General features: G+C 41.6%; 1 protein-coding gene across 2 annotated transcripts in view; it reads right to left on the bottom strand.

Annotated features, from left to right (window-relative positions):
• UBAC2 (UBA domain containing 2) overlaps window positions 1-12,986 on the bottom strand; it is an 87,923-nt gene extending 74,937 nt beyond the window's left edge. Inside the window, exons 1-4 of one of the 2 annotated variants that reach the window (XM_063149595.1) lie at window positions 12,898-12,986; window positions 4,181-4,308; window positions 949-1,068; window positions 414-520 (exon numbers count right to left, since the gene is read on the bottom strand). In XM_063149595.1, coding sequence (XP_063005665.1) covers window positions 414-520; window positions 949-1,068; window positions 4,181-4,308; window positions 12,898-12,928 — 386 coding nt within the window. In that variant the 5' untranslated portion in view covers window positions 12,929-12,986. Of the gene's footprint in view, window positions 1-413; window positions 521-948; window positions 1,069-4,180; window positions 4,309-11,543; window positions 11,593-12,897 lie in introns of those variants that run through there. The other variant, XM_063149593.1, reaches the window with a different exon arrangement.
• Window positions 12,987-13,436: the final 450 nt, after the last annotated feature.

The following is a 13,436-nucleotide window of genomic DNA, read 5'->3' as shown; positions in this document are numbered from 1 at the left end:
GAACATAAAGCACATGACTTACAGTCCTGTTGCCTTTCTGATTTAAGACAGTAATCAGCCCAAACCGATTGCAGTTTTTACAAACTGAATGGATGCAAACAATTTAGACTGAACAAATACAGCAATAATTTGTGTGCTGCAAGCCATGTTGCAATCATGTTAACAGAGGAAATGAGACTAACAGATTGGAAACTAAACATTGTATGGATAAATTATAAATTAAACACAAATCATGGCTAAGAAATAAATGTTTGAAATTACAGTAGTTGTGCCAAGAACCTTTACACTTCAGTTCAAAAGAGGATTAAATTAATTTGAAGAGTTACACAAAGAAACGTTTTTAAAATAAAATCTTGAGAAAACTATCCCTTGAAACTATATCTAAAGGAGCCAATTCATTAGAAGCTACTTACAAACCAGAAGGCAAGCTGTTGATGGTGATGCCAAATACATACTGAGTGATTTCTACAAGGAGAAGATCAAAAAAAGCTGAGAGCATCCAAGCGCCCAGTAAAAAAGACTGGAAAGAAAAAGGTTAATTTGAATCAATTCAACAGTTTCAAAATAAGGTTTTAATATACCTCTAAATATAACAAAAAATAAGAAAACCTCTATAGTAGTTTGATTAAGTTAAATTCAATCTTTAGCACAGCGTAATTCCAGGTCTACTTGTTTAGATACTGAAGAATCAAGGGTAAGATTGTTTCCAAAATTAAATTTGATGAGTCCGATCTTACAAGTGATACTGCAAATAGAAATCAGAATAATCCACTGACTGCAAGGTATTATCAATATCAATTTAAATTTATTAAAACCAAATTATCTTTACAACCCTATAACACATTTCTATACAACAAGCTAGAAATAAAACTTCAGTATTGATCCAGGAGTACAAGACTAAACTGTATAGAAAAGTTTCTATTAAAAAACTCTCAAAATTGAACTTACTGAAAATTTTCTGCTGCCATATCTTCTTTCAAATATTCGGAAGTTGTAAATGAGCAGAGTGCTGCAGAATGTGTCTTTCAAATCAAGACATATTGTTCTTCCACAGACAAGTCTCCAAATCTGGAAGGTTAATATCATCATGTTAAGCCATTCCTCTTTCAAGGAAATTCTTTACAGAATTTGTGCTCCGAGAGAATGCAATACTGGGGTCAGGTAAGAGAAACACAGCACAGTTAAGGAGGAAAATACAGAGAGTCTCTAAAATATTCTCAAAGCAGACGTCTAAGTGTTAAAATAAATAAACAATTAAAATTAACTCAAAATACACTTTGAGGTTCCTAGTTTACACTTAGAAATACAAATGTAAATCACATCCCTAGTGAATTTAGAATTACAAAAAAAAATTTTTGAAGAAACCTCAAGATACAAAGTAGTACAGTGTAACTGTTCTAAGAAGGTCTAACCAGATCAGCTTGCTCAGGGCCATGCCAAGTTGAGTCTTGAACATCTCTAAGGATGGAAACTGTTCCTCTGTTCCATCAGTCTTACAGTAAAAACCTTTATCTTTAAATGGGATTTCTTGTATTTGAATTCTTGCCCATTGCCTCTTTGTCCTTTCACTGGGCTTGGCTCCCTCACATTAGGTATTTACAAGCACTGGTAAGATCTACCCTAAACCTTCTCTTCCCCAGGTTAAACAAACCCAGCTCTCTCAGCCTCTCCTCATACACCAAATCCTCCAGCCCCTGACCAGCCTGGTGGTCATCCACTGGAACTCTCTGCAATATACCAAGGTCAATTTTGTACTCAGGAGCCCAGCACAAGGGACAACACTTCAGACAGCTCCCACTGACAGTAGAGATGATCACCCTCCAGGCCTCTTTGTGAGGCTCTTCCTAATGCAGCCCAGGACGCTGTTGGGCTTATTAGCCTCAATGCTGCATTGCTGTTTCATGTTCAATTTAAGCCTCCACCAGGACCCTCAGGGCTTTTCCTGTAAAGTGATTTCCAGCTGTTCAGCCCACAGCCTGTACTGGTGCATGGTGTTACTCCTCTCTGATGCAGGAGTTTGCCTTTATCCTTGCTGTACTAATGTTCCTACTGACTCTTTTCTCTCCTCTAAATGGCTGCAGAACTAACAGGTGTAGCAACTCCAAATGCAAGTTTTACATCACCCACAGGCTTGCTGAGGGAACACTATGTCCTACTGTCCAAGTTATGAATGAAGACACTAAACAGTACTGGCCCCAGTCCACTCCACTCAGCATTCCCACTATCCCATGTCAACTTGCCCAGTTTTAAATGCTAGCCTGAGTATGATCCCTCCTGAAGTCAAGACTGGCAGGGCCATGACCTTGAAGCTGAATATTTCATGCACTAACTGAGCAGCTCTCACACAGGCTATGAAAGGCTTCTAGCCTTACTGCTCTTTGCTTTAGCCAGCTTAAAAAAACACATAGATATGATATAATGAAGATCTTTTACACACAGCATTTTCACTGCTCTTGAAGGCCCTCTGTACAGAGACAATGACCTTTTAGTTTTGGACAGCACATATTTTGCCTTCCAAATCAAATGTACTCCTCTTCAACTGTTCACTTTAATTTGTGTGCTCTCTACCAGATTTAAGAAGTGTTAAAATCCAACATCCAAAATGTTTGTTCATTCCTTGAAAAAATACCTTTCCACTAAACACATCCTTGCAGGTGAATTTATTCTAAACAAAATTTCTTTTAAGAGTTCTCATTTGAATATTAGCACCAGACAGGAGTTAAACAATCTGTTCTCTCTGATCTCAGAGGTACTCAGTGATATAGTACATAGCTTGCTCCAAGGGCTGTGGCAATAAATGAAATGATCTCATGAAATAAAAAATCCAAACTCACAAATTCCCCCAAAGCAGCACAATAAAAGTGTCACAGCTTTTACAGATACTTGCAAGTGTTTATGGTTAAGACACGGTAGAGATGTTTTCTTTGAATAAAATGCAGCTACTACTGTTTTTCAGCAGATCAAACATATGGAAAGAGAGGATTCCCCTGAAGACAGATCTCAAAACAAACAAATAAACAAATCCCAAACCCACACAATTTCCATTAAAACTTGAATAGTTTCTCAGACTTTTTCATTCCCCTCCCCAAACACTTGGCTGTAACATTTTTAAAAGGCAGACATCATTTATGTATTTTCACTGCCCTGCATCAGCAAGATACTTGGTAAATATGAGCAGTGCTCTTGCAGAGTTGTAATTTATTATTACAATAAAGCTCTTGTTTTTGACAAGAAAGATTACAGAGACCACAATAGCACAGAGATCACTAGCTAGGTCTAATAATCTTTTAATGCTTACAGGCTACAGCTGGCATCCTCAAAGACATTAATTTGACTACATACCTTTTGTTTGATGCAATTGTAATATCTGTGGGGTAAGATAAACACAGAGGCATTTGCTAACCTTTCTCTATTGAGCAGTAATTTGCCACTTCCAAAAACTAAAAACATCCCAAAACAAATACCCACAGAACTTAGGAAAGTGCATTATTTCAACATTTAGAACTGATACTATAGGATCCTTAATTAAATTTAAAATAAAATGTTACAAGATACAATATCTAAAAGATAAAGTATCTTTGTTTGAAACAGGAATGAGTATGAAATTAACCAATTCAGCCAATTACTGAAGAGCACGACAAACTCCCCCATCACCTGGAATTTTCAATTTAGAAGCAGCAGTTCTATTCAACAAGCAAAGTTTAGTTTTCCACAACTGACTACAACAGTTAGATAGAGAATGAAAATTATGGCCTCCGTTGTTAAAATAACTAATTTATAATCAGCATGCCTAATCAAAGTAGCCCTCTTCAGCCTCAAAAATTAGGCACAATAAGACACCGACATTCATATCAAAATACTTGTATTAATAAATGGGTTAAGTCAGACTTCATTCACAGCAAGTTTACATATGCCAATGCCTGAAAGGAAAAATAACACAAACCAAGTAGTTTCCCAGACAAGAAAAAGAAATGAAAAGCTATGTTGATTGTTTCAGATCAGTTTTTCTCATGTTTTCCAAAAAGTAGCATACTGGGGTGATATAAAAAACTATAAGAACAAGCTGGTCTACAGCAGTAAACAAAGGGAAAGAACCAAAGGACAAACAGACTGTGGGGGAAAATTGCACAGAAAACCACAGTTTGCAGTCTCTTTTCACACAAAGTGAACAGACTCTTACCTGAAAATCCTCTTTTACAGCTTGTAGGTTATAAGCAAAGAACTTCTGATAGTGTTGGAAGAGCAGAGTCAATAGAATCGAGATGGCACTTGGGACTAGTAACAAACTCTTTGACAAAGGCGCTTTATCTTAAAGACAAAACAAATAAACAATCAAACCATTTCAGAGAAAAGTCTTTCACATTCAAAAAGTGACACATTTAAACAGGTGACTGGAAGACATAATAGCAGTGACACCATCTTGACTTTATAGCTCAACAACTTCCCAAGTTCTCAAAAACTTGTGAATAGATGGGAAGAACACACTAATCAAAGGAAATGTTTAGAGATATTAACGACAGGTGAATATTAACAGACATTTTGTTTCCAACACTGTCTCATGAAATTAGCTCAGCTAAACCTAAGCTCTTTGCACCTACTGAGGTCAGGTCCTCCTATACTGCCCTCCTAAGGCTCCGTTGCATTTCAGGAAATAAAATAATCACTCCTTTTTTCTAGCAAAATATACATGCACATCTGTTAAATACTTCTGTTTCCCTTGCCTTAGGGATTAAGATTTGATTTTTCTTAGAGGCTATGAAGCAGGAACCACCTGAATAAATGGACTTTCTTACCACCGCACTTAGATCCACCATTCAAGGAATCATATCTAAGTCAATTTACGTGATACTCATCTTCCTTCCATTCAATCATTACAATTATTCATTTAAAAATTACTAGAATCAGAATGTTTATGAAATCAGAACTTCTTTCCCTCTGGTTCCCTCTGGAGGTGTGACTTTCAGAACGGACACTCAGAAAAAGCAGGCACAGAACAGCAAAATCTGCAATACACATTTCACATTTACTAAAATCTGCCAAGTAGGATATCCAGCAGGAGCATAGCAGCAATTCACCCTAACCTTCTGGTGCAGCTGATGCCATAAAACACAAACTCTTGCCCAAAAACTCAAGCCAACACAGAGACTCTGAAATATTATTTATTCTACAACTTTTCTCCTTCTCACAAATGCAACCTAAATGACATTTACTTTCTTTCCAAATACATCAGCTATGGCACAGAATCCATTCATTTTCACACAACTGTTTTTGCAGGGTACTACAAAAATCCATAGTTCTGTTGTCATTCTTCCTAATATAATAAAAGGAGCAATAAGATTACATTAAAAGTACTAATGGGGAGTAAAGAGCAGGAACACAGCAGGAACAAAACTGCATGAAACAGCATAATACAATAAACATTAACTACCTGTCCAGGATAAAGTGACTATCATGAATGATTTTTTTAACATCTGCTGTGCACTAGAACAGTAAACTGCTGTTTACTGAAAGAAAAAGCAGATGGCAATAGGCACCAAAGAGAAGACTTTAATCGTGGCACAATCCCACTGCCATCAAAAATATGGCTCTTGCTACATAGTATAAGCATGATCCTCATCCAAGTATTAACTGATGACATCAAGAATTACTTTGATGGGCACAGTGAGCTGTTCACCACCTTGAAGTCTGCAGTCTTCTGATGTTCACCATGGGAAGAAAACATCTATGTGTATCATAATGAAAACTTGTACTTAAAACTATTAATTCAGTTCACACCCATACCTTTTGAGTTCATTATTTAAAAATGCAGTTTTCATTTAAGCAAGTATGGCCTTGAAGAACCATCCTTTTATAGAAATTAGGCAGTGACTTGGATTGGCAAAGGTTGATGTTACTATGCTAAATATAAGCTCTGCTTTTATGACTGCATCAGACACCAGTCTGGCTGATTCTTTTTATTTTAATGCAAGAAAACTGTCCACATTTCAATCTGCTATCTTTCCTTGGGTTTGTTTTTTGGGTTTTTTCCTCCAAAAATGGTCTGTATTCTTTAGACATTCTTTTTTTATTTAATTATTCATTCCTCTAATTCAGTTGGACTTTTCAAAACCATCTGAAGCCATCAGAGAACTGTACAATGGGGAGGAAAAAGAAGCTGGAACTTCCTGAAAGCTACTACAAAGACAATGCACACAGATATTCATTTGAAACCTCAAGCAATACTCCCTGAGTTAACTTAGTTAAATTAACATTTCTTAATGTGAAAAGGTCAATTTTATAATCAGATACAGATTTTTCATACATGGAAGTACAGCCTAATTCGGAAGAATTGTAATAGTCACAACAATAAACATTTCTGAACCAAAGTTTGATTAAAATTGTTACTTTACTGTATTTTAAATTTAAATTTTACTTTAAATTGTTATTTTACTATATTTTACTTAATGCATTTACATTATTTCATTAATTTTAAGAAATTAATTAGCTCACAAGAACTAATTAATCCTATAAAACCTTTTACACAAGGATCACATTACCACAGACATACATGAGAACAAAGTCTCTAGATAACCCATCATGACTATATTTTTCTATACAGGTTTAATATGTAGATTTTACTGCAATTTTTTTATTAGATCATTTTTACATTATACGTAATATACACTGAAATACTTCATCCTATTAAGTTAATTCCTAATTTGAATGCTTTCAAAAAATCCAACCAACAGAACCATATCTGTTTTCTCCAAAAGTGTGAACACACATTTTTATTAAAAGTCTCCTTTTAGCTTTCATCTTAGACATTTTAAACTCTTATACAGGGAAAAAATACTTATTATAAAACATGTCATCAAGTGAAAAACCACAGAAGCACCTAACCCATAAATCTGACTGTCACCCACAGGAAACATCACGAGTGATGGAAATTTCTACTCTCCAGCTTCTCATAATGCCATCATGGTTGAGAAGTTTATTCTTGTCTGGTGAACTTGAAAAATATAATAATGCATCCTCTGAAATTCTTTTTCCAAGTGTTTCACTGCACAGTGTAGCAGTTTGCTTTATCCCCCAAGAGCATATAGATCCTTCTTGAGGATTGCTGTGAGGTTGTGGGGAAGGAATAACCTTCCCACCACTGTGGAATCCCTCAAGCATGGCAGACCAAAAATGACAACAATGCCAGATTTTGCACAATCGGGCATTCTGATATCCAAGTCAAATTCCTGGCTTACAATGCAAAGGTAAAATTTAGAAAGCAGAATTCTAATCCAATGAATGTGCAAGCATGGATGAAATGGAACTAGTTACCACAAACCTACCAGGGCACCAGTCTGCTGGCAGCACGGTGTCTTTATACCACATAGAGAAAGAAGAATGAAAGGATAAACACTCATTTTGACCTTGAAAGTTAAAATATATTAAATACTGTCTTCAAAGATCTTGGAAAAAATTTGCTATCTCAAAGTGCTCCTTAAGTGGCATTTCTTTCAAACAACAGGCAGTTATAGCACTGGTGCTGCAACACATCTACTGAGCATCCACCTAAGTACCCAGAGAAATTTTGGTAATAACCAGCAGAATAAACCCACACTATGATGAAAAGCAAGGAATCAGATTCCACTACAGATCTTTGCTTCCTCCTGGTGCAATGGAGAAGTTCTCCCCCAAAACTGCCCTCATAATCTCATGGGCAAGTGTCCCAGCCTTCAGGCTACCAACTGTGCAATGCGAAGCTGATCCCAGAATGTGACATAAGTGAGAAAACCATTTCTAAGCCTCCACATTCCACCCCTGCACCTACTACAAGGCCCACAGATCCTCTTCTTCCAGAACCTACTACTCTGTTGGTTGCCAGTGCCTCTTTTACACTACAGAGTGAAGGACACAAGTGTCCATCTGTCACAAACAGAGGGGGAGGTTTATGGCACAACTGCCTGAGTTGCAGCTTCAGAAATCAGCACAGCACTAATGGCAAGAATGAGAAGACACAGCAACAGCTACAGTTTTTGAAATTATTTCCTGTCCCTGCCTGTTCACTACTCACAGATGAAGAGACAGCAGATGGGCATAGCAAACAGGCAGCCAGACCAAGCTACTGTGGCAGAAGAGCCCTTGCAGGAACAGCTTCACCCCCCGGACTGCTACTCCAGGCTCAGGACTCAAGTGTTGACTTGGGACAGGATCTCACTGCCGGTTGATGGGAAGTGATGAGCCGCCTGATGAGCAGCGGCTGCAGAAGTCCAAATCAGCTCAGGGCAATTTCTGTGGGGATCCCTACTGAGCTCACACAGCAGCTGCAGAAAACATGCTGTGTAACAACTCTTTTTTTCCACTTTCACCTGCAAATTTCCCAAACCCAGCTGCTATAAGGCAGGCATATCATTTTCAAACACACAATTAACTGCTGGGTCCTACTATAATAGCACAAGATACCCACAAAACAGTTTTGAAATGCTCATACACAAGATCTGTGAATTAAACCATAACTAATACACAACTGAATCCACGGTACTTCCCAAATGCACTTATGCAATCTGCATTTTGAGCGGTTGTTTTTCCTGCATTAAGCCATCATGCAGATATCAATCTATTGTATTCTAAGACCTGTACAAGAACCTTCAGCTGGCTAACCAACCAGCAGTGATGTTCGTTTGCAAGTGAAAACAGTAAGAGTATCACTGCAGGAACAGTTCTTCACCAAATGCTTCTAAATTGAATCCAGAAACTGAGAGGTGAATAATATTAGTATTAAGAAAGTTGATAGAGAAACTTGTGATCATGCTCTAAATCTATTTTTTAAAGGTACAGGCAAGACTGTAATCAAACCACTTGCCTATACTGTTTAGAAAACTGCTAGGTGTAGCCTAGGTCACAAATTAAAAAAGAAAAGGAGATACAAAAAGAAAAAAAAAGAAAACCTTTGTTTCTAAAAGCAATACTTGAAATAGAAACTGAATCAGGTTGAAAGTTTCAAAAATATTCACCCCATTCAGCAAACTTTTCCTCCTTCCAACCAGAGATGTTACCATACTACTTTTAGTATACACTGTCAGAAATAACAGGTACCACAAAACCATGTGGAGATCCCCACACGAGCTTGAAATGAACTGAGCTAGCTCTGCAGAAGCAGAATAGCCACAGTTTTGTGGCCTTCAATGCTGCGCTGCTTTCAGGGCTCAGGCTAACCAGGCTGCACAGTGGCATGCTGATGTACAAGCTAATTTGCTTTCCCATATAGTACTGTACTGCACAACACTGTTATGCACAAGTGTTATGTATTCAGTACATGCTTCACTTTTCCTTCAGTCATACCACAAAGCATTAATTTACATCGCTTTATTATTTTCCCGACGCCTCTGCACAACAGGGTTCAGTCCTGCCAGTTATGCAAGCAGAGGAGCACAGACACCCCTTCTTGCCTTGGGGATTTTTAACAAATTGCTAGCTCTGCACTACAAGGTTCACAGAGGTAAAAGGCTAAAGTTGCACTAGCTAGTTCAAAGGGTTCTCCTCCCTCCTTCTACAAGAAACAGCTTGTGTGCAGTAGTCAAAGTAGTCAAATGTTTTTCAGGTGTAACAAGTGTATATGCTTTAAAAGATAGACTCAAATTTTACCTTAATGACTAACTCTTAACAGACTTTCTTACTAGTACATAAACAGCACAAAAAATACTGGGAGGGGATATTACAATGTCTGCAGAAAGGTTTCCTGTTGGTCTAGCTGGTTTAAACTGCTGGTAAGGCCTTTGTGTCCTATAAGGGAAAGCCTGCCTGTGTACCATCCTTTGCTCATGGCAAACTAAGCAGCACTACAGTAAAGCAAACAGCCAGGCCATTCACACACTCATGTGAGCCCTTGCAGAACTGCTCAAGCGTTTCAGCAGCATTGTACACGGGACTGAAGCTGCCAGCAGACTGCAACACAAGCAGCCAGCCTGGGTCTGGCACCTCAGCCCAGCTGTCAAGCACACCTAAAGCCAGGTGCTGCCAGGATGCCCCCTGAGCACACTGCAATGCCCTTTGACAAGTCAGCTCACCTGGGTTAGTGCTCTGATAAGCCATCTGCATATATCTGCACTGTCTCTTATCTCACCCAGAGCCACTGGCTCTTTTCTCCAGAGCATACCAGCTCCTCCATTATTCCAGATAACAGAAACAGTTTCCACAGCAGAGGCAAACTATCTTTGTCCTTTTAGAAGGTGGTGTCCTTTGTTTCCTGGCTTCCCTATCTCACAGTCGTACCATGTACCAGGTATGTTTATTTTTACATTTCCATCTCCCCATCCCAACATTATAGATGTTAATTAGTCTGTCAGAGGCGGCACAGCAGGCTACAGGAGCCTTCAGTGTGACCTGGCATGATCATTGTTACTGCTGCTGAACCAGGTGTCCACCTATTTTATTCAGGGTCACTGACACAGGTCCCATAGCCCACCAACACTGCCTTCTGCCAGAGGCTCCCAAGCCCCAGGGGCAGAACACACACACACACAGTTCCCTGATACAACACCAGGCACCTACTCACTAACTGCCTGAACCATCAGATTCTGTGCATCACTGACAGAATCCCACACTCCTACTGCTACTGCAGCAACTTCTGCTACACACACAGAAACAACTCTGAAGGCACAGGGACACCTGAGACTGCCACAGTTGTGCCCTAGGAGAGCATATGTCACTGCACCTCAATCCATGCCTCTACTGGAGTTTGTCAGTGCACCCGTACCAGCCAAGTCTTACTGTAAAAACCCACTTTAGGTTAACAGTAAGGTCAGTAAGAACATCTGTGTATTTATTTCTGAGAAGGAAAAAACAGCACAACACTGAGTGTGGAGCTGTGTCAGGGAAGGTTTATGTTAGAAAGGTTCTTTACCTAGAGAGTGACCAGGCACTGGAACAGCTCCCCAGGGCAGTGATCACAGCACCAGCCTGACACAGTTCAAGAAGCATTCAGACAATGTTCTCAGGCACATGGTGTGCTTCTTGAACTGTTCTGTGCAAGGCTAGAAGCTGAACTTGTGGGTCTTTTCCAGATCAGGATAGTCTATGATTTTCTTTCTCCAGAATGACATATTATCTAGGTTTTTTTCCCTACCATATATATGTTTCTTATGACAACCATTTCCCACTCATCCTTCTGATGGATCAAACCTGGAAAAACTTGTAAATACTGACCATGACTTTCCACCCATTCAGTCTAACAAGGATACTCTTCCTCATCCATTCTTTCTCATAGAATTATACAAAGACACGTGGCATTGAAAAGTCCCTCTACAGTATCTATATACTGGGGGGCACAGGGAAAGATTAAAAATCAGGAGCTGCAAATCAAGGTACAGTATTATCAGATCCATCTGAAAAAGACTTCCCTTCTTTGGATTCCTCATACAAAATACAGCTACAACTAACATCCCTTTTTAAATGCCAGAATTATTACCCCCTAGTCAGAGGGTGCTTTCACACTCAAACTGATTTCACAGAATCAATTATGTTAGAAAAGACCTCTGAGATCATCCTCAGCCCAACCTCTGACCAAACACTACCTTGTTGACAAGACCATGGAACTGAGTGCCACATTCCAGTCTTTTCTTAAACACTTCCAGGGATGGCAACTCCACCACCTCCTTGGGCAGCCCATTCCAATATCTAATTATCCTTCCTGTGAAGAAATTCCTCCCAATGTCCAACCTGAACCTCCCCTGGTACAGCTTGAGGCTAAGTTCTCTGGTGTTGCTGGTTACCTGCAAGAAGAAGGCAAGCCTCACTTTGCTTCCTTTCAGGTACTTGTAAAGAGTGATAAGATCACCCCTGAACCTCCTTTTCTCCAGGCAAAACAAGCCCAGCTCCCTCACCCACTCCTCATAGGACATGCATTCCATCAGCTCCACTGGACATGCTGCAGCACCCCAATGTCCTTCCTAAATTGAAGGGCACAGAACTAGAGACAGTACCTGAGGTGCAGCCTCACCAGTGCAGGGTACAGGGGGACAATCACAGCCCTGCTCCTGCTGGCCACACTATTGCTGATACAGACCAGGATGCCACTGGCACTCTTGGCCACCTGGGCACACTGACTCATGCTCAGCTGGCTGTCAACCAGCACCAGATCGTTTTCCTCGGGGCAGTTTTCCAGCCCCTCTTCTCCAGACCCGTAGTGCTGCAGGTGCAGGAGCCGGCACCTGACCTTTTTACACCTCCTGCTGCTGAGTCTCGGCCCATTGATCCAGCCCGTTCAGAGAGCTCTGCAGAGCCCTCCTGCCCTTCAGCAGACGGACAGACAGACACTCCCTCCCGTTTTGCAAGGAGCACGCAGTTAGTCAGCAAAGCTTTGACTTAGCATTTGTCCTCGCCTGCTCTTAGGACTGTGGTGCCCAAGTCCACAGCGCAGCCAGGTCAGCTCCCCACTGCTGCTCCCGGACGCTGCAGAGTCTGTCCTGTAAAACAAGCTCAGAGCCGGCCCCACACACCTGCCGAGTCAGTTCAGGCAGCACCGGGACACGAAATTATTTACATGTGCCGCGCAGAGCTAGGGGCACGTTACGTTTGCCTTATCAGTAAACTGGATTTTAAAAATAAGTTAAATTTCACATTTAGAAAAGAGGGGTTGCTTGCGTTTTCTGATACGTATCTTGGCAGGAAGATCTATATCGATGTATGCAGGTACATATAAACACACAGAGAGACACGGACAGGCAGACATACACAGGCAGACATACAGACACATACACAGACACACCCGCGGCTCCTCCCGCCGTCACGTAGTTTAAAAGTCCAGCCAAGGGAGGACCGAAGCCAGCGGCTCCCCCGGGGCCGACGGCGGCAGCGCCGCCCGCGCTCCCACCCCTGGCCGCCGCCCTCCCCGGACCGCGGGGAGGTACTGGCGGGGCTGGTACTCACAGAACCCGTTGGAGCCGGTGCTGGTGAACATGGCAGCGGCCCGGCCCGGCCCGGCCGGCGGGCGCGGCTGGCGGAGCCCCCGAGGTCGGGCAGCCCCTGAGGAGCCGCGGCGGGCCGGGGCCGGGGCCGGGGCTGGGGAGGGCTAAGGCGGCCGCGATGGGCCAAACGCCGCCGCCAGGCGACCGGGCGGCGCCCCCTGCCGGGCCCGCCGGGCGAGCGGGGCCGCGGGCGGCGCTTCGGTGTGCGTGTATCTGTAATTACTCCTCTCCTCAGAAATGGGAATAACTTCTCTCCACTGAGGGTGGCAGAGCGCTGGGACAGGCTGCCCGGGGAGGGCGTGGGGTCTCCCTCTCTGGACACATTCAAAACCCACCTGGGCACTTTCCCGTGTCACCCGCTCCCGGTGACCTTGCCTTGGCTGGGGCGTTGGACTAATCGATCTCCAGAAGCCGCTTCCAGCCCGAACTACTCTGTGATTTCGTGGTGCAACACGATTTAAATTTTAAATTTGTAGGTGCCTTGAGGAAGGCTGACTCCTT

This window comes from Melospiza melodia, chromosome 2 (genome assembly GCF_035770615.1).
Source record: "Melospiza melodia melodia isolate bMelMel2 chromosome 2, bMelMel2.pri, whole genome shotgun sequence".
Lineage (NCBI taxonomy): Eukaryota > Metazoa > Chordata > Aves > Passeriformes > Passerellidae > Melospiza > Melospiza melodia.
Note: the sequence above shows the minus strand (reverse complement) of the source record. Positions and strands in the feature narration are given on the sequence as shown.